The sequence below is a fragment of the Podarcis bocagei genome (genome assembly GCF_964188305.1).
Source record: "Podarcis bocagei genome assembly, chromosome: 2".
Classification (NCBI taxonomy): domain Eukaryota; kingdom Metazoa; phylum Chordata; class Lepidosauria; order Squamata; family Lacertidae; genus Podarcis; species Podarcis bocagei.
The window spans coordinates 93,414,423-93,435,994 of record NC_138126.1 but is presented as its reverse complement, the minus strand read 5'-3'; the positions used below and the strand labels follow the sequence as shown (position 1 = coordinate 93,435,994).

At 45.1% G+C, this 21,572-nt stretch overlaps 1 protein-coding gene across 1 annotated transcript in view; it reads right to left on the bottom strand.

Moving 5' to 3' along the window:
* Positions 1-17,288, bottom strand: part of LOC308581450 (heparan sulfate glucosamine 3-O-sulfotransferase 3A1-like) — a 69,835-nt gene extending 52,547 nt beyond the window's left edge. Inside the window, exon 1 of the mRNA XM_081183858.1 lies at positions 15,755-17,288. Within this exon, the coding sequence (XP_081039984.1) occupies positions 15,755-16,152 (398 nt within the window). The 5' untranslated portion in view covers positions 16,153-17,288. The remainder of the gene's footprint in view (positions 1-15,754) is intronic.
* Positions 17,289-21,572: the final 4,284 nt, after the last annotated feature.

Here is a 21,572-nt window from a genome sequence, read left to right as displayed (position 1 = left end):
ATAGAACATTTGAAATATTTTTAAAGTGTCCAGAGAAGTCATATAAATGGGGACTTTATGATGTGGGGAGAAAGATAAGGATAGTTTTGATTATCCTAGAAGGTTTGATGATTCCAACATTGTTACCCACTTGAGCGTTTGGGAAAGGATGGGCTATAATTCAAGAAAGAGGTCGGGAGAAATCAATAGACATATTAAATTAGAGAAGTTGAACCTCATAAATTCCAATGATTTAACTTTTCTATTTTATACAGGTACAGAGCATAGGAAAAACACAGGCTGGAACGGATCGATTCCTTTTCACTACACCTGAACACACTGTGAACAGAATTTTTTTTCTTTGCACTGTTTTTCTAGGCTAAGTTTGGATACTTTCTAGGAAAGGTTAAGTCATGGTGTATTACTAACACTGCAACCCCTATACAGTGGTACCTCGGGTTACATACACTTCAGGTTACAGGCTCTGCTAACCTAGAAATAGTACCTCAGGTTAAGAACATTGCTTCAGGATGAGAAAAGAAATCACGCTCCGGCGGCGCGGCAGCAGCGGGAGGCCCCATTAGCGAAAGTGGTGCTTTAGGTTAAGAACAGTTTCAGGTTAAGAACAGACCTCCGGTATGTAACCTGAGGTACCACTGTACATACTTACTGTGGAGTAAGTTCCATTGAACTCTGAGGTGACATGTTTACCACTATGATTATACTGTAAGACGTCAATGTATAATAAGAAGGATGGAAGTGAGAGAGTACCGTATTTTTCGCCCTATAGGACGCACTTTTCCCCCTCCAAAAATGAAGGGGAAATGTGGGTGCGTCCTATGGGGCGAATGCAGGCTTTCGCTGAAGCCTGGAGAGCGAGAGGGGTTGGTGCGCACCGACCCCTCTCGCTCTCCAGGCTTCAGGAGAGCCCCAGCGCCAGCCCCACAAGGTCGGGGGACAGAGGGAGGCGGAACGCCGCCATCCCGCTGTCTCCCGAAGTGGTTTGGAGGCTGACGGCGGGGAGAAGAGCGCTTCTCCCCGCTGCCTGCCCCACCACTCCGGGGACAGCAGGGAGACGATTAGGGCCGATCAGCCAGCTGACTTGGGCCTCAGGCTCAAAGAGAGCCCCAAATATAGACACAATTCTCTCAGTTTAGAGCTGCATATTCCAGCAAATAAGAGATGTGATTTGATAAAAGGCATACTGTTATGATAACCAACATAGATTTGGTCATGTTGGGGATTTATAAGTGTTCATAAACATATATATATATATATATATATATATATATATATATATATATATATATATATATATATGCTTTCGTAGATTTTCACGGGTACAGGAATGCAGGTTTTGGTGTCTTCGGGTGTCTTCCCGTGTAAGAGTTGGGGTGTCTAGGCGACGTTTCGACGAGGTCTCACTCGTCATCTTCAGGCTGGTACAGCCATCTTCTCAGAAAAACTCTTCACAAGCTCAAGAGGTCAAGACACGAAAGCTTTAGCAACTAATCCACACCTAATGACCCTCCTAAGTGGTACTCAGAATATCACTCAAGAAATCACTCAAGATATCCCTCAAGTAATTAATGAACAAAAGAAGAAAAGGCACACTAACCTGGGAACTTCCTCTCTGCCCAGAACGTTGGAGGCTATACACCACACCCCCTCAACAGTATTTATAGGAACTCAAACACTGAGATCCTGCTCTGTTCTAGTAACAAGAAGCCGAAAGCACCAGCCTGAAGATGACGAGTGAGACCTCGTCGAAACGTCGCCTAGACACCCCAACTCTTACACGGGAAGACACCCGAAGACACCAAAACCTGCATATATATATATATATATATATATATATATGCTTTCGTAGATTTTCACGGGTACAGGAATGCAGGTTTTGGTGTCTTCGGGTGTCTTCCCGTGTAAGAGTTGGGGTGTCTAGGCGACGTTTCGACGAGGTCTCACTCGTCATCTTCAGGCTGGTGCTTTCGGCTTCTTGTTACTAGAACAGAGCTCTGTAACAAGAAGCCGAAAGCACCAGCCTGAAGATGACGAGTGAGACCTCGTCGAAACGTCGCCTAGACACCCCAACTCTTACACGGGAAGACACCCGAAGACACCAAAACCTGCATATATATATATATATATATATATATATATATATATATATATTCTCTCAGGACAGATGATTATATAAACAAACCACTTATTGTTTTCATGAATAATCAGGTTTATTTTTTGTTTTGTTTTTTATTACGGCTACCGGCCTCAAAAGCTGGAAGTGGCCCAGACATCTCTGAACCTCTGAGAGGTCCTGCACACACTCCAACTCAGAGGAAAGTGGAAAAGGTGTGTGTTTGAGTGATAGATGTTTGAAGGTGTAGGCAAAGGAATTCTTGCCAGAGGTCTAATATGCATGAGCACATCGCATGAAACTCAAAGGTGAAGAAACACCCAGCGACTGAGCACAACAAGTTTTGTATGCCCTACCAATTTCACTGTACCTTCTTCACTTTACACACCCCACACACCCAGATGTCACAGTCAGCTGGTCTAGGGCTCTCTTTCTTTCTTGCCATAAACTAATTAAAGATGTATGAGGCTGCCATCATGGAATTATTTCCTGGTAATCACCTTGTGGCTTCAGACACAGGGTACAGTGTGATTCAAGAGACACTGCCTTCCCAACAGCCAGCCTGTGAAAACCCCGACCCTCTGAATGACAGGTCAGAGTTCAAAAGCTCATTACAGAGCCGACAGCTGCTTTTATAGGATTCTGTGCCTGAAGCCAGACTACAGGCACAGGGATTGCCATCTGTCTGAAGAATAACATCTTATATACATACCCTGAAACAATAATCTATGATGCCCTTTCGAGGAGATAACTGGCACATAAAACCAAGTCTACTGATACCAGTTCAGGGATGCATATGTGTAAACACACATCTGCATAAAGGACACATCTGCTTATGAGAAGGGGAGCCTGGAAGAAGGGGGAAATGATAAAATAGTGGAATCCATGACACTACTCTGGAGGAGTTCAAATATTTAAAATGTTTGTTAGTTGAGTTTACAGTGCATGCCTACTCAGAGATAAGTTCCATTAAATTCATTGGTCTTAATGAAGCAAACCTATCAGTACAAGCCTATTTGGAAGTGAACCCCATTGAGTATGCCCAGGTGAGAGAGTTTAGGATTGCAGCCTAACAGAGCAATGTTAATGAAGGGCAGAGAGGTGCAGATCTTCTGCCACATTTGAAGGCTTCCAAATTTTGGTTTACTACTCCATCAGTCTCAACCAACATGACCAATGGTCAGGAATGGTGGGAGTGGTAGTCCACAACATCTAGAGGTACCACATTGGCTACCCCTGGCACAGAGAGTACTGAATTAGATGGACCAATTACAGCTTCCTATGTTTCTAACAAACTTTATCTCTCCCCCTTCTTTTCTCTCCTGAAAAGTGAACTCCTAGATACATGTATTCAGTAAGTCCTATTTTTTTCATAGAACTGCAGAGTTGGAAGACACCACCTTCTAGAAAATGAAATTGTCAGCAAGGCAATTGAGTACTTTATTGAATCTTACATTCTTGATATTCTATTACATATAATGCTGCTGGTTCCTTCCTGTTTGATCTATTCCTTTTGAATAGCTTACACCCCTCAATTTCTACATTCCAGTCATGAGTCGCATCCCACCAGGGTTTCAGTAATGCCTATTAGGTCATATTTGCCATGATTTATTATATGCTCAACCTCATCTTGCTTGTTTTCTATACCCAGTGCATTAGTATTAAGACAAGTGAAACCATGATTCATTCTCTCTAGCTACTTCCTTCTTGTCATGGTAGGGAAGCTGCTTTGCATGTACTAGGTCCCAAGTGCAATAACTGGCATCTCCAGATATGGCTGAAAAGACTACTGATGGAAATCCTAGAGAACTGCTACCAGTCAGTATATACAATACTGAGCTACATGGGTCAACAATCTAACTCTGTATCAGGCAGCTTCCTATGTTTCTAAGATTTTGGCCTGAGTGGAAGATTCTACAGCTGTCTGAATGCTGAATTTCACCTCCGACTGGGAAATTAGCCCCCCGCCTTTGGTAAGAGAAGCAGGAGATCAAGAACAGAAGCCCAATTCCTGCTCCTGATTTCTACCAAGAAGACTGAGTGTGACGGGGGAGTACAGAGATGTAACAGACAAATCCCTTCAAAGCTTAAATGTGCTTACTGTCACCTTGAATGTAACCTGCATACAGTACATATTAATCAACCCAACCCTTCTCCAAATGATGGATGGCATGCCAAGCACTACGGCTTCTTTCAGAGCTGTGATGCACCCCATTCTGGCGCTTTGGACCCTGCATTTTGCTAAGCCATCTCACGCGCAGACAGGCCACAACAGCAGCCAAGTGCTCAGTCCCCAAGGCTCAGATTCCATCACAACTTTTTCATGTGAGGAAGAGCTTGAGGCACTGAGGACGGGAAGCCGTACAGGAAGCAGGGGCTCCACAGCTGCCTCCAGCTGCTGGAACAGGCTTCTTTCCAAGCCCTTTTCAAGGAAGTGCAAACTTTGGCCTTTGCTTTGATTCCCACCATTCGTAGCTGCCTTTTGAGGGAGGGGGAAGATGTATGTAAGCAAAGAAACAGTATTAATTAGAAGACACAGAACTTCCCAGATCTGAAGCATCGAGGAGTGCCAGTACTTAACCCCCCACACATACACACAGAGATCCTTGAAAGAAAAGTATAGTGAATCATCTTTCATCTCCTTGCAGAAAGCTGCCTAAGATAGTGGCATTCTTTTCCTCTCGCAAATCCAGTGGCAGCTTTACAAAGGCAGGCAAGATTAAAACATACTAAATAGACGATCTTGGAGTGACTGACGGGATAATGGCATTCCAGTGGGCAACTGAATCTGTGGCAGGCTAAACAAAGGATCAGAAGGCAAAAATAGCACCTCTCAAAAACAACCCTTCACCCTAACGTCCTTAGTAATGATTTCTTTCCTCCCCCACCCCCACCCCATCCTTTGTAACTTACTCCCCTACATTTTTAACACAACCTACATAAGGTTTCCTTCACCCTCAGGCTTTATAAAGTCACATTACACTGAAGGAAGGGGGCGGGCGGGGGAAGCTTCACCTGCTATTGAACTCTGCCTGCTCAATAGACTTGTTCAACGATTCCTCAATTTTTTAAATCAATGAGGCCATTGTGACTGGCTCCCCCCCCCAACTCACTCCTTTCCCAATTTCTCCCTTGTGAACCTAGGAACTTGCAGACGTGAAACAGAGAGAACGCTGCTGCAGGCACTCAGCTTCCCCCGAAATATCCAGCCTACATGGATCCATCCATTGAGATGTCACCGCTTTCAAATTTAAAGCCCCACTATTGTGTTTAGATAAGGATCTCTGCAGTGGGTGATCTGCCTTTGCAATGGGAGAGATGTGCTCTTAAGGGAAGGTATGGGTGGGAGCAGGGAAGAGACTTTGTTCCCCTTGAATCAACATGCAGCACTGCAGACATGTTTCATTTCCGATTCTGATCCATAAGCAAGCAGAAAGAATTTAACTGGCTAACAGGGGGATTAGCTAGAAGAGCACACTCTGCTTTCCTATAGTCTTCAAAATCACTGTCTTGTTGGGGTTTTCTAAGAAATAAAAGAGCTTAATCAGATTGACCTATTCAGCTTCTGTCCACAATATTACTAAACTTTTGATTTCTCATTAGAAAAGCAACATGAAACTCTGTTTCTATGCATCGTTTTTTAAATGTATGCTTCGTTACTAAATATTTCCATTCTAGTAGGTCCATTAAAATGTTTTATTTTCAACTGTAGAGGTCACTGTTGTCCTCTTATGTAAGTAAAAAATAGAAACTAACCCAAGAGAACAACTTGAGAGACTGATGTTAAAGCGACTGTGCTCTTCTAATTGCATGTTCCAAACACCGTGTTCCACTAGGATATTTTAACATAAACATCCGTATGTTGTATTTGCTAGTTTTAATGGCTTGGAGCTTAATTAGGGATGGGATTTCTATACTGGCCAAAAGTTTTATCAGGAAAATGCTCTTCCCTCCCCAAAAAAGCTTTGGGTAGCCTGCAATCCTAAACACTCATACTAGAGAGTAAGCCTCGTGAACACAGTGAAACTTACTCCTGAGTAAACATGCATAGTATTGCACTGTTTATCTTCAGCTTTGTAGGAGACATGGAATAGATGCTGTAAAACTGATCCTCAAATCTTACTCCCAAGTAGTCCTGATGTATCTACTTCAGAGAAAATTGGTTGCAAATTGCTTTGGTCTATAAAAAATATGAACTAGAATCAAACAGGTGCTTTGTTGCCTTTGAATTTTTTGTATAAGAATAGTCACCAACTATATTGAGTACTTACTGAACTTGCCCATCAACAGTTCAACCTCCATATATTTCCATGCAAGGTTAATCTAACACTATTTTTAAATTACTCTAAGGAGCGAGATGGAAAACATTAAATGCTTTTTTAAAAAAGTTATTCAAAAACGAATGGCACCATGAACCGGTGGGTCTCCCCTCTTACTTCCTAAATCCCAAAGGCAAGTATGGGATCCTTTTACTGATCTCACTCTGACATCTTATTACTGAAGACATTAGATCCTAATGTATAAATGCATGGGGAGGAATTCAGTGTAGTGTTAAGGAGATTGTTGCATTTCAGCTTGCTGGATGGAACAATCTCTCCTCTCCTCTCATGTACTGCTCTGGGGTTCCCTGACCACTCCAAAGCCAATGTGAGGAGCACACATGAGTGAAAAGTCCCACTGCGCTAGCAGAAGACCTTCCACAGGCTTCTGCTATCAGGACTCATTAGCTGAATCCAGCTCTATGAGTGTGCCTCTGTTTTCTCTGTACCTTGAGTAATGAGGCAAATCAGGGCAATTTAGGGCAGACTCACATGTACTTGAGTTGGACTACAACTTTTCAAAAGCTGTCTCAGTGCAGATCAGCGATCTGTTAAAGTGTCAAATAGCTCTGTGGCCACAGTTTCAATTTGATGGATTGGTTTAGCTTTTAATTGCAGTGTATTGTTTTCTGAAGCCACTCCAATCACCACAATATGGTGAAAGGTGGTTGTGGTGATGAATTATAGGATAGATTAAATAAAACCATGCAGAAATCAAAGTGTCTCCAAGATCTATTGTACCTATGTGAAAATTATTATGGCCACTTAAAAATAATAATTAATTGCACTGCAATGTTTGAGGCCAGTGGGTCTCATATTTCTGCAGTGTACCTCTTATCTTCCATTCTACATCACAGTTGTGGCACCTCCAAGGCTCCATACCCAGTGTGACTGAATCAGTCATGCTCCCTTAAATCCACTGCTGATGAGGCAGCTCCTTTATCCAATCCTGCATTCTTTACTCAGACAAAGTTTCTGAAACTATATGCAAAGAGTTTCCTCCCAAAGCTATTTCCTCGATTGCACTGGAATTTATGTCCAAGTCTCCTTAGGATCACAACTAAGTATAAAACAGTTTCCTTGAGTGTCAGCCAGACTTTGTGACCACACACTGTCCCCAAAGTCAGGTGTTTATTTTCAAAGTCAAGAAAAATGTGCTTAAAAATAAATGTGAAAAACCTCAGAAGTTTTAATGTTTCCTTTCTGATTCTCTTTCAAGGCACGCAAAATTGGATAACTGCACAGTTAAGAAAATACCATTCCTAAGACAGCTTTGGGTTTCAGGAATAGTAAGTCTTTATTATATGGGGAAAATGCATCTGGTCGGTATACCACAGAATTCATGGGGTTAAAGGGGCATAAATTGGCATCTAAATATATGACTCCTGTTTCAAGAACAATGCTTCAGTTACAACAGGGATGAAGAACCTGTGGCCCTCCAGAAATTGTTGAACACCAGATCTCATCAGCCCCAGCGAGCTCAACCAATGGTAAGGACTGCTGGTAGTTCAAGTCAATTAGGTTCCCATTCCTGACCTACAACCAGAATGTCTAAGCCTATAGACCAGACCACTGGTTCTCTCTGGGCCACACCTTCAGAATAAACCTTTGCTTGGACCCCACCAGTTTTTTTATTGATAAGAAATACATTGGAGAACAATAAGAAGCAACGAAAACACAACGACTTTATAATATGATCACGGGACACCCAGAAATGCAACCAAATAAGAACATGAATCATTCCCAAAATATATTGATTGTCCTTGAATCTTCCCACAACACTTGCCATCTTCTCTTGCCACATTATTGTGTTGCACCACACTCTTTGAGAACCACTGCTGTAGACACTCCCAGGTAGGTGTCTACAGGATTGCTGACTTAGACATTCTGGCTGTAGCTCAAGACTTACTCCAAGCCCTACTGAATGCAGTAAGATGTATTATTGAGCAGACATACATCAGACGGCACTGCACATAACTTGTTCTGCTTCTCCCTTTATCCTTATTCTTTCAAACCAAGCAAGCAACAGGTTCAACCACAGGAATAATTAGAGCTGAGGTCATATCAGAACAAGGGGTGATATTCAACACAATTTTACCCAGAGTAGACCCACTGACATCAGTGGACCTAACTTAGTCATGTTAATTCATTTCAGTGGGTGTACTCTGAATAAAACTTAGGTAAATAGGTGTTATCCGAGAAGTACAGTGCAATCATTAGCATGTGTACTCAGAGTAAGTTCCATTGCATTCATTTCCCTAGCAAGTGAGCCTTTGACTGAAGTCTTACCTGATCCTGGACTTTACAGGGAAGACCTACTGATGATCATTTGGAAGGATGTTTCATTGCTAAGTGTACACCAATCCCAGCCTTAAAGCCCTTTGTTTCACTCCTGCGTACTTGACGGGAAACAAAGCATTTCTGCCGTGCAACAAAGACAAATTGCTTGCTGAGCCAACAAGCTATTTTCATATTAACTTGCCAGAGGACACAACTTTATTAACTTTAAATGACAGGAGCACGTGGGAGAACCATCTAAACAATGCAAATTGCAAATAAGACAATTGCCCTTTGGCTTTCATGTTTATTTTCACATTGTGGTCTCTCTTTTTTGTCCCCTTTCCCAATGAATGATGAATGCATTCTATTAAAAAAAATTTGATTGGATTTGATTAAAGCTGCCTTTGCAGGCACCTCCTGTAACCGACGTTTATTAGATTTCTCAAAATTCTACCATTGTGAAAGTGGCTTATTTAAGGAAATGAAGTGGAGTGGAGGGTGGGGGGCCAGGTCAGAACTGAAGACATTCCTGCAAGGTGTTGCACAGCCCTCAGCTACAGGATGGAAGAAACTTAGGACACAATCATACACTAAACATCCACTGACTGAGAGCCCCACTACAGAAGCGGAACACCAAGTATGCTGAAGGAAAGGCTGAAATAGGGCACAGTCGTGGCAGGGCTGTGGAGGGGCACACTTGTGTTGTATCCTACATCCCTACAATCCACAGCTGGACCTCCATCTGTGGCACAGTTTTTAATGACACCTCAAATCCAGTGCGGGAAATTGACCTTCCATTGAGTCGATTTCCATTGAGCTTCCATTGAGTCCAGCATGGTGCAACTCAGCACCCAATCACAGCACATCACCCACTGGTACAGTGGTACCTCGGGTTACATACGTTTCAGGTTACATACACTTCAGGTTACATACGCTTCAGGTTACAGACTCCGCTAACCCAGAAATAGTGCTTCAGGTTAAGAACTTTGCTTCAGGATGAGAACAGAAATCGTGCTCGGGCGGCGCGGCAGCAGCAGGAGGCCCCATTAGCTAAAGTGGTGCTTTAGGTTAAGAACAGTTTCAGGTTAAGAACGGACCTCCAGAATGAATTAAGTACTTAACCTGAGGTATCACTGTATGTAAACCTAAGAGGAGGATAAGGCAAATGCATGGGATGATACTTCTCTGGCCTCGTGTCATACCTAGACTTCCCAAGGGGTAGTTCTGAGCACCTTGCCACAAAAGGGAGACCTGCACAAGCAGCCTGACACTGCAACACACATGGGGACTTAACACACTGCTAGCATTTCCTTTCTAAGAACCTTTACATGCACCTCAACCTGGGACTCCAGCCACAAACTGGAGACTGCAAACACCAGGCTCCACACCAAAAATTGAGGGTGCAAGGGCAGAGCAGGTGAGCAAAGGAAGAGAAAGCATTGGGGCCAAGTATGATTTGCCATGACTGTCTCCCATACCTCTCTCACACATACCTTACTATAGGTGAATACGTTCAGGTCAAGTGCCCTGTTGGCAAAGGCCAGGCACTCCCCTCCAACTGCCACCACTGCTGTCCAAACAGTCATGAGCACATCTACCTTAGAAGATCACAGCCCAAATGAACATCAATGCAAAACAATGAGAATTCAGTCACTGAATCCTCCCCGCCCCATGATGATTGGTGGTGAAGAGTGGTTGAGACCTGAGCACTGTCTGAGCACTTAGGTGGCCACTACTCCCTCTTCTCTCTCACTCCTAAAAAGCACAGCTGCTGGTGCATCTGGGTTCAGGGGCTTTGGATGCGCTCCAGTTGCTGCCTAACGCTTGGCAAATATTCTGTACTTCCCCTTTCCCTCCTCAATGATAGCACCCTGGTGACCTAGCTTGTTCCAGACAGGGCCCAAGATAGGCATGCGACAGGTAAGGGTGGTCCCAGCACGGAGCTGGAACCACACGTTCTCCTACTCTGGTTTCTGTCAAGCTGTCCATCTAAGGCACAGAGCCCTGGTGAGGTGATTGTTTGGCAATCCCAAATATAAGTCTTTCTCTTTCAGGATCTCCCCTATCCCAGTTGCCATGCAAAGCAGTTTAGAAATAAAATGGATAAAAGGCTGTGACTTTTCCATATGTGTTTTTATTTGTTGCTAGGGATATTAAGAGTTTGAAGAAGAAGAGTTTGGGTTTGATATCCCGCTTTATTACTACCCAAAAGAGTCTCAAAGCGGCTAGCAATCTCCTTTCCCTTCCTCCCCCACAACAAACACTCTGCTGAGAGACTTCAGAGAAATGTGACTAGCCCAAGGTCACCCAGCAGCTGCATGTGGAGGAGCAGGGAAGTGAACCCGGTTCACCAGATTATGAGTCCACGGCTCTTAACCACTACACCAATAGGGATGCTTTCTCCAACCCTACTATGATCTGGCTTCAGCTTATTTCAGGATGGGATCCTGAAAGTGGAGATAGAGAACTGTGATCTCCCTTCTCTCTACCCACTCAGGTTTCACGAAACAAGCCCATCAGGAGGCACAAGGGGGGGAGCTGCTTTGTCAAAGTAGTCAGTTTGGGGGTGCGGGGTGCGAGAGGGGCAGTGAATCTTGCTGAATGCTACTTGGCAGGGTCAAGCCATCAGGCAAAATAGCACAAGTGCATGGACTGGTAACATTCGTTCATTCATTCATTTCTTTATTGACAGTGCTTTTATACTACCCAATAACTAATAATCTCTGGGCAGTCAATAATTAAACGTAAATGCATTTCACACACAGGCATACATACCTGAGAAAAGATGGGCTGGGGGGGGAGAGAGCACTCTTGAGTGGCGGGATTTGGAGAGCGAGTGTTTTCTTTTTCCTTCCTACTGTACCTGCCAATTCCTGTTTATATCCTGAAGGGCCAGTTTCATTTTTAATATAGCTGTTTTGCACAACAGCAATTTCACACAAAACAGCTGTGTGTGTGTGTGTGTACCACAACCACATCCTCAGCAGCAACTGGTGGAAACAAGACCCAATGAGATGTCTGCACGTGTAAAAAAAGAGCCCGTCCACATTGTGACCTCAAAATGCACATCAAGGAACAAGCAATTTCATGCTGGAGGTTTTATCAGATTTATCCATGGGGGATAAATTGGGGGGGGGGGAGTATGGGCTTCACAGGATGTTTTGTGGATAGTGGCAACTCCCCCCCCAAAAAAAAATCATCGTGCAAATAGCTTCAAGCTCCTGTGTGGATGAGCCCATGATGATGCATAAACAATCAGATTTGGCTACATGACAATGACATTGAAAGAAAACAAAGGAAATTCTACTCACACCCTGAAAGGGTCAAAACAATCAGACATGGCCCCAAAGCTGAAAGGGTAAAGTCCCTTCTGCCATTTACAAGAAGTGTTTGTCAATCACACTCCCTCTGCTTGCATATGCCTGATTCACACAACCATTCCCCTTCAAAAAAATGGTGTGTGTGGAAGAAGCGTACCCCTTTCCAGCACAAGTCCAGCAGTCTGTCTAGTATACCAGGTGCAGGATTCCTGTGGTTCTCCAGGTGTTGCTGCACTACAGCTCCCATCATCCTTTGCCATTAGCCATGCAGGATGCAGTTTATGGGTGTTGTAGTTCAGCATCTTTTTCTACAGATCACAAGAAGGCACAAGAAGGATGGAGACAGTGTAGCTCCTCACTAGCACTGTCACAGCATTCCCCAATAGCGACCTGTGACACATGTAGTTCTACAGGTGCAAGCCCTGCCAACTCCAGGAAAAGATGGGGAGAGCTCCTGCCTCATACCTGGGAGAGTCACTGCCAGCCAGTGTAGACAGCACTGACTTGGAATAAAACGTCACCATTTGAATAGGTAGCTTCCTTTGTTCTCCTACCCCAAAAATATATTAAACCCTGCTGGTTTCAGTGAGAGAGGATGCAAGCCTATACCCTGGGGGTGGCTAAGCCCTGGTCTGATGCAGCCCTCCGATCAATTTTATTTTGGCCCTTAAACCCACTGATTTTGGCAGCATCAAAAACAAAAAAAGGAGACACTGTCCAGGGGCCCTGATGGGGATGCAAGTTGTCCCCTCTGTGGCCATCAGTTTAATCATTTGAGGATCTGAAAGGGGACAATACCCCCCAGCTCACCTGCACAGATCAGCTGAGGAGAGACAGGCTGTGTGTCTATGAATGCCAGAATGTGCCACAGCCACACCTGCTTTTGGCCTCACACAACTGGCATACCCACCTCCCAAAGTTGGGAAAGGGTGAATATAGTTCTAATATCAAAAACACCCACTTACCAAGGAATAAACCTCAGTTAACAGTGGAACAGACACTCACAAGAGGTGGTGGACTCTCCTTCCTTGTGGGCTTTCAAGTAGAGGTTGGATGACCAAGTGTCTTGTATGATCTAGTTGAGATTCCTGCAATGTAGCAGGTTGGACTAGATGCATACAAGACTGTAGTGTCAAGCACACCTAACTTTGCCTCTGGATTGGGCCCACGGTTTTTAGAAGGACCTTTTGCACAGTATCAAAAATTCTCCATCAAAGGCTCCAGTTGCACAAATCCCTCATGACTGCATAAATGTGTCAATGGCAGAAGAAATAAAACGATAAAAGTATTTACAGGAACAGAGAGGCGGTTAATTGCACTAATTTCCCACAATCCACTGGCAAGAATGTTGTTAAGAGCTTTGAAACAGACAATCAGTGAGTACACACAACTAATTTCTTAACTCTGCCTTCTAAAAAACAACACCCCTCTTTCTTTTTAATTTTGCTAGATACAAGTCTGCAAAAATGAGAGCCTACCCATGTTTTGCAATGCACATCCCTTTTAATGGAAGTAGATGGGCTGTTATTCTTACAGTTTGTTTTAATTTAACAACTAGTAGTAAAAGAAATCCTGAGGAACTAGAGACGGAACCGCCTGTCCTTTTGCAGAAATCATCACCTTTCAGACTGTTTGAACAAGTGGCAAATTGGGAGCTTTACATTCCTCACATCAGCAATTCAAACCTGAAGACCTCTGTTGGCTGAAACACACATTCAGTTCCAAATAGTCTGTTCCACTTTTTATTCTGCATTATAAGTGGTGCATTCCAAATTTTGAAGCACTCGTGGCATCACTCCTGCAAATCAGAGTTTTGCCAAGGGCTGCCTTTCTTCTACCTCCTCACCCCACCCTCGAATCCCAAACGAGCCCTTGATTAATTGAGTTTTGCCAATCATGTTTGCACACCTCCTCTTTGACCCTGTAGATAAGGGTGAAGGGGGGTCCAAGACAGATACAGAGTGAGGTCACTTTCAAGGCTGAGGCTGGAAAGGTCAGATATAACAAATAGAGTTGATTGCTCAGAGGGGGGAGAAAGTGGGTTCATGGAATGCAGGACGATTAATTAAGGATTTCTTTACAGAAAGTTTGATGCATTCACAATATTTATCAGGAAGGACTGACTGGAGCTGGCTGCAACAATGTCCTGAAGACGACTTCTGAGCTTTTTAATGCTGCAAATCTGAACACACTTGACTTGGTAAAACTTTATTGGAATCAAGAGAGTTCGCTTCACTTCCAGATACATGCACTGCAGATCAAGTTGTGAAGATAGGAAGTAGTTCCTAATATAACATGAAAAGGAGATGGGGCTGCGTGTAGGAAGAGCAAATGGAGTTATAGGGAGTGGGGCTCCTCTCTTAGGGATGCACATTTGTGGGACGTCTGAGGTTCAAAGTTGGCTGATGCAAAACGTCTTACACAAGGAGTCGCCATACTGAGTACAATTGGTTGTGCTCAGAGTGATGGTTAAGGGTGGGCTTGTGGGACAGGTGTGAAGGTGAAGTGTAGGGAGACCAAGCTGGAGACCAAGCTTTAAGCATGCAAACACCTTATTAATTAAAAGGCCAACTAGCGAAAGCTGCTTTACCCATACCTTGTTGTGAAAACACTGTGGTTACCCTTGTGAAAAAGTCAGGACTGTAAGTAACTTTGACAGTTGAGGTAGAACAACTCAGGTCAGACAGTTAAAGATGCAGGGCTGAGATACCTTCATAGGTTTGGTACCAGAGAAGATAAATACAGGTCAATGGGGAGGCTGTGGACAGGAGTTATGGTCTCATGGTTGGTTAATGATTTATTTTTTTATTCCACAAGATTTATATACTACTTGATTGTAATAAAACTTCAGAGTGGTTTACAAAAAGATTATGCCAAGGCCTTTGACTTTTTAAAAACAAAAAACAAGAGGCTCCAGGAAGATTTGGACATCAAAGTTTGCCTTTTGAGAAAGAGATATTGGAGCTCTGAAGTGGGTTTTTTAACACAAGGCTTTAATCTTGGTGGGAGAATCTCAGGGCAAAGGCCAATAGATTTCTGTGGTTGTGGAAAGGAATGTTCGCAGATTTTATGGACCTAGGACAGTAGCAAGGTCTCAGGGAGAGTTTGCAAAGCATGATGGGGGGGCGGGACTCAGGACTGGTCTGGGCAGAGCATCAAACACATTTCCTTAAGAGGAACCCAAGCAAGTTTAGGAATACTCTTGCCATTGTTCAAAGGCCCAGAAGTAATTCTGCCCTCTATGACCTGGCCAGTCCTGGAATATGCAACTCAATCAGTGTTTCTGAACATGTGCAAATGATATTTCCCTCAGCATTAAATAACCACAGCATGTCCCATACACTTCAAATTAAAAAGCAGTGCTTCCAAGGCAGAAATAATAGTTTTAAGACCCTCGCAATTACCACAAATAGTAATCAAAACCTATACATGTTTACGCAGGAGAAAGTATTAGTGTTCATAGGGGTTAGGAATTCCCAAGGTAAGTATGCATGACTTTCTGCTGCACACAGTTGGACGCATGGCACTGAGTGACAGGATCCCTAAGTTCATATCTCTGTACTGGATTCCCCTTAATTGCCCACACAATATTTCTCAAGAGTAGCAATCTGGGCAGGACTGAATCCGGATTCACACAAGAGTAAGGAAGGGGAGGAGAAGGGGCGCCCAGTCCCTCTCCTGAGCCAAGCCAACGTTCAAGAGCAGCGCATCCTCATCCATACCTGTACCAGGCGAGCCCCCGGCCATAGTTCCGATCGAAGAAGTGCGGCTCGGCGCCCGCCGCCCTCACGTCCGGGTGGACCCGCAGGAACTCTAGCAGCGCCCTCGTGCCGCCCTTCTTCACGCCGATGATCACCGCCTGCGGCAGCCGCTTGATGCCCTCTCCCGCCGCCTGGGGCTGCAGCGAAGGATCGCGGGGCGTGGCGGCGCCCTCGTCGCCTGGCGCGAGCGGGATCGGGGCCGGCTCTCTGGTGAGGACGCGCGCAGCCCCGGCCAGGCAGTAACTGGCGTAGAGAGACATGAGGAGCGAGCCGAGGACCAGCAGCAGCTTCCGCAGGGCGCGCCGGGGCAGGGGCTCTGGGCCAGGCGCTGAGGCGGGGGGCACCCCTCCCCGGGCCATGCTAGGCGGCCCCCCGCGCCGGGGCCATCGCCCCCTACGCTCAGCCCCTTAGCCCTGCCTGGCGGGGAGCGGGCAACCCCATCATGGACGGCTCGGATCGGGGTCCGCTGACGGGTTTGGGTGGAGGGGGTGGGGAGCAAGGGCAGAAGGCGCAGCTGGTTTCCCCCCGTGCGCGGAGCTTCACGGGCGCATCATCCCAGCGGCCAGGCGTTGGAGTCGGGCGGAGGTTGGGGTCTGGGCACCTGGGCTTAAACCAGGCCTTCGAGGGAGCCTCGCAGCAGCCCAGCCGCTGCGAAAGGGGCGGGTAGCATCAACTCCAGCTGGGAGGCGAGTTTGGCGCATCTCCGGTCAAAGCGCAGCCAAGGAGCAGCGCGCCTGAGCGCTGGCGAAACACTGCCAGGCGCCTCTCGGAGGGAGCGCGGCGCATCCAGGCGGAGATCGGAAGCGCGGCCAGATCCGGGAGGCAGCCGCTGGAGGAGGATGCGCTCAGGGTTTCAAGGAGAGGATCTATTACTGAGAGGGCTCTCCTCTCTCTGCCACAGCGTCTGTCGGCCGCCCAGGCTGAGATCCCGGGTGATCGTTGCAGCTGATGGAGGAAAGAAGGGAAGCCAGTCCCACCCCGGTCTGCTGGAGCTTTGTGCGCAGCAGAAGAAGAAACAAACCAGTCCTGAGCCGGCAACTCTTCCCAAGCCACCTCGGGTCGCAGATGCTGCCGCGCGCGGTGTTGCTTTTCCGCCGCTCCTCGCTCGGATTTTGCGCGCTCCTTAGCTGTCCAGCAGCAGCGCCCACCTCGCGCGGACGGGTAGGCGAAAATCCTCCCAATCGCCTGTCACCTTTCTTTCCTGCGGGGCTCCCTTTTCCCGGCTGCTCCAGCGGCTACCACACGTGGAGCTCTTGATTGTAGCAAAAACTTCTCCGAAAGGCACCTCCGAAGCTTGAGCGACGGGCCCAGGAGCCAACGGAACGTTGGCAAAAGCAAAGTGGGCGGAGATGCCTTTCAGAGAGGACTCTGAGTGGAGGCGGAGAAAGAAGTAGTTGGGACACACCCCGCGCAGTCACTTGGGATAGGGAGGGAGTTGCTTTTGGGAGATACAGTACTTCTCCAACCACCACCTTCGAAATTCAGAGCTGGAGAGGTATAACTATTGCCAACTTCAAAAGCACTTCTGAAGCCTGATCCTGCTCATGCTATTTACTCGGATGTGAATTCCACTCATTTCTCTGGGTTTATGAAATCATTTCTCTGGGTTTATGAAATCATTTCTCTGGGTTTATGAAATCCAGTGGTGTAATGGTAAATTCTCAAGTGCAGAAACCTTTCATGACAGATCCGCAAAACCACACAAAACTATACGGCAATTTTTTTTGACCCCTGCAGATATTTTGACTTCAGTACTAAGCCTTCCCTTCCCTCACCCTACCTCCCGCTGTGCTTTACAGAAGAGCTCTGGTGGACTCAAAAGCTAACCCCCTATTTTGTAACATTTTGGTTGCTCATAATAAAAGGATTTGGGAATATTTCAAAAAGAAAGTGTTAGCTATGCGTGCTAATGAAGCCTTAGATTAGATGGCGAGTTTCTCCCTGACAAAAGCTTATTTGCCATGTAGAGGATTTGCAAATAGCCCATCAGGAGATGACATTATTGGTTCTGCTGTGAAATAAGTGGCAATGCACGGATGCAACTACATAATACTTAGGTAAAGGCTATGTATGCTATTTGCTCAGAGAAAACTCACTGAAATTAATGAATGTGACAAATTTAAGTGAGTCTCTCTGAGTAAAACTTTATGACCACACGTATAAAAAGTCCATACACCCTCACATCCTTGCAACATCTCTAAAGAGCAGGTTTATCCCAGTTTTACAGATGGGGAAAACTGAACCTATTGCAGCAAGTGTTTTGTGTAGAATCATTCAGTGATTGCATGGCAAAGCAAGAAATGTAAACCTAGGACTCAGTCTGGTGCTCTGCTCACTTAGTCATACTGTCAATAGTCTCTGGCCGAGTGTAGGGGCAAATGGTGTTGGAGAATTGGGCTGTAATATTTTAACATTAACCATTTTAACATTCTTGCTTTTTTGCTTTTTGCTTTTTTTACAGCAACCAGATACAGTGGTACCTCGGGTTACATACGCTTCAGGTTACATACGCTTCTGGTTACAGACCCTGCTAACCCAGAAATAGTACTTCGGGTTAAGAACTTTGCTTCAGGATGAGAACGGAAATTGTGCAACAGTAGCGCAGTGGCAGCAGGAAGCCCCATTAGCTAAAGTGGTGCTTCAGGTTAAGAACAATTTCAGGTTAAGAACGGACCTCCGGAACAAATTAAGTTCTTAACCCGAGGTACCACTGTACAAAGACAGGGAGAGATTCTTTACTATCAACAGTTGTTTGGAAAAGGGGATTTTCCTGCTCTCTCCAATAACCATCAAGTTAAGTGGGTAGGTGGGAAATAAAATTAGCAAGAAAGAAGAAGGGTGAGTAGGAGCTCCTGAACAAATTGCCCCATGAATATCTGACAGCAGACTAACTGCTTTCTACATGGGTGCTGTAACTATGAAGCTAACTGTTAATCAGAGCTGTAGAATTTTATAAACTTATTGTAATCCACTAACTGAGAGCCATTATTTGCTTTGTCCCAACTTCCAACTAGGAAGCCACACTTTCAAAAGGTCATAGAAGCACATGAACAGGAGCAAAGGAGGGCAAAGAAAATAGGCAGCAAGGTTGCGGGGGGGGGGGGAGGCTTAAGAGAGGCTGAAAGACTGAAGAGGGGACACCCATGAAAGCAGATTTCACATACCCAAAGGGCTCTCACGAAGGGAGAGAGCAAACACTTGTTCTCTGATGGTCCAGAAGGCAAGACGAGGTCTCATGAGCTGAAGCTACAGGAGGGTGGATTTTGATTGAAATGTTCTGAAAAACACGTTAAGGGTAAGAGCCATTTGAAAATAGAATCAATTACTTTGGAGGTGATGGGATCTCCCATCTTGGGGAACTCTAGACAGAGGCTGGACCACCATCTTTGGGGAATTGTTCTAGCTCTGGATTTACTGCATCAAGCAGGGAGCTAGACCAGGTGGCCTAGAAGATTCAGAGAAACGCATTATAGGATTCTTTGATCTTGCTTCCTGGCAGGAATCCTGTGCCTTTAAACTGTTGTGCAACAGATACATGAAAGTTAACTGTGAAAGCTTTTCCATCTTGGCACAGCTGTTAAAGTCACAGGAACCATGCTGGAAAAGATGCAAGGTGAAAAGCAAAATGAGTGCAAAAAGTCACCTTTATAGTGATAAAAGTCCCAAGGTGATACTGCACTCACTCACAGATTTCACTTGTTCCAGCACAACACCCACGTTCCTTGGATATTCTAACACACTGTGTGGCACACACCTTCCTCCTAACCTCTGCAAGTGTTTCTCAATGCTTATCAGTGTGGAGATCCTCTATTAATGCATCCCCCAGCAACGTTTTGCATAAATTGATGTAGATCCAGCAGAATTATACATCTGAGGGCACCTATTTCCACACACAGATCACCGTGGCTATACTAGGAATATATATTTTTTGTTCTTTTTATATTCCTCTCATCACTTAAACTGTTCTGCTTGAGGAGTGAATAACATATAGTAATTTCTTTGCATTTCAAGTCGAAAACGCCTGATAGTAAGGGCATCATTATTTCATAGCCTGCAGGGAAGTCCTTTTCACTTGAAATGGCTTCCATAGATTTTAAGAATTGAAGACAAACGGTACTCACGAAACATTTGACTCAGATCTCCTCGTGTTTATTTGCTGTTTGAATTTAGCTCTGATGCTGAACTTCAATGGCTTAGAAAAATGTATCCAGTAATGAAATATCTTCTACTGCTGTGAACCAGCTGATTTCAGTGGGAGACCTGAACATGCACAAACCTACAATTGTACCCACACTAATGAGGCAGTGAGGCTGCAACACAAATGCCCTTACTTGGGTGTAAGCCATTAAAATCAGTTCCAGCTTCCAAGCTGGATCCAGATGCAGCCCCAGACTATGAGCCTCTGTTTTCAAGGGGAATGGCAGTCCATTCAAACCAGTCTGAATTTCATCCCTACCCTAGCAGTTCTATAGAGCAGAAGAACCTCAGTCCTGTTTACCTGAAGGAGCGTCTCCACCCACATTGTTTAGCCCAGTCACTGAGGTCCAGCTCCAAGGGCCTTCTGGCGGTTCCCTCACTGCAAAAAGCCAAGTTACAGTGAACCAGGCAGAGGGCCTTTTTGGTAATGGCGCCCACCCTGTGGAACGCCCTCCCACCAGATTTCAAGGCAATAAGCAACTATCCTACTTTTAAAAGACATCTGAAGGCAGCCCTGTTTAGGGAAATTTTTAATGTTTAATGCTGTATTGTGTTTTTAATATTCGGTTGGGAGCCGCCCAGAGTGACGGGGAGACCCAGCCAGCTAGGCAGGATATAAATAATAAAAAATCATCATCATCACCATCATCATCATCATCATCATCAGCAGCAGCTAGGGGTTTGTTCAGCACCAGTTTAGCATCTAAATATTCTCCTTGCAGATCAAAATGGCTGTGGACCCATTGGAGTGATGCCCTCTTGTAAGGAGTTATTTATTTACTACTTTATCCACTTTGTCCATCTCAGGCAGCTTCCATCAGCCAATAAGGGCAAGACTCAAACACAAATTTGGGTAGCTTCACTCCACCAAACACTATATACTCTCCCTCCCCATTTGATTGCCTCACATATACTTTGGTTGGAAGCATGTGTTCTAATAAACAAATGGGCACGGGGAGTACATTGATAATTTGGGATTTCCCCATGCAGAATTCACATGCCCAGTTCTTGAACCCCTGGCTGTTTGATCCACTATCAACAAGGTAGAACAATGCATGCCTACAAGATGATTTCTAGTGTGAGTATGTGTTTTTCCCCCAGTGGGAAAAACTGGTGGTAGGCACCTAACATGGGCACCAATATTTAGAAAAGGCCAAGTCCCCTGTCTTCATGAAAACAGGGATGTAAAATGAGACAAAATTGAGGCATCCTGAATTATTATTTGGTTTGGGGCTGTGTACTGCTGCACATTTAAAATTTATTATAATCTTAATTTCTCTACCATGATCTGCATGGGGTTGGGCTGGGTGTTCCCATGCAATTTAAGCCAGCGAGCTGTTTCCTTAGGCATGAAAGACATTGCAAATGGACTGGTCATTTATACACATTCCTCTGGAAACTGGAAGGCTCTTTGGTTTTGCATTTCGGAGTCTCCCATCACTTAGACAGGTCTAGAGGTTAAATGGGGAGTTTGGGAGAGAGGGCACGGAGGCTAACACATCCTTACAACTGATTACAAGGTCAAAAGCCAAAGGCAACAACTCCCCCTCTGAAAACTGCACCAGAAGAAAACATGGCATTG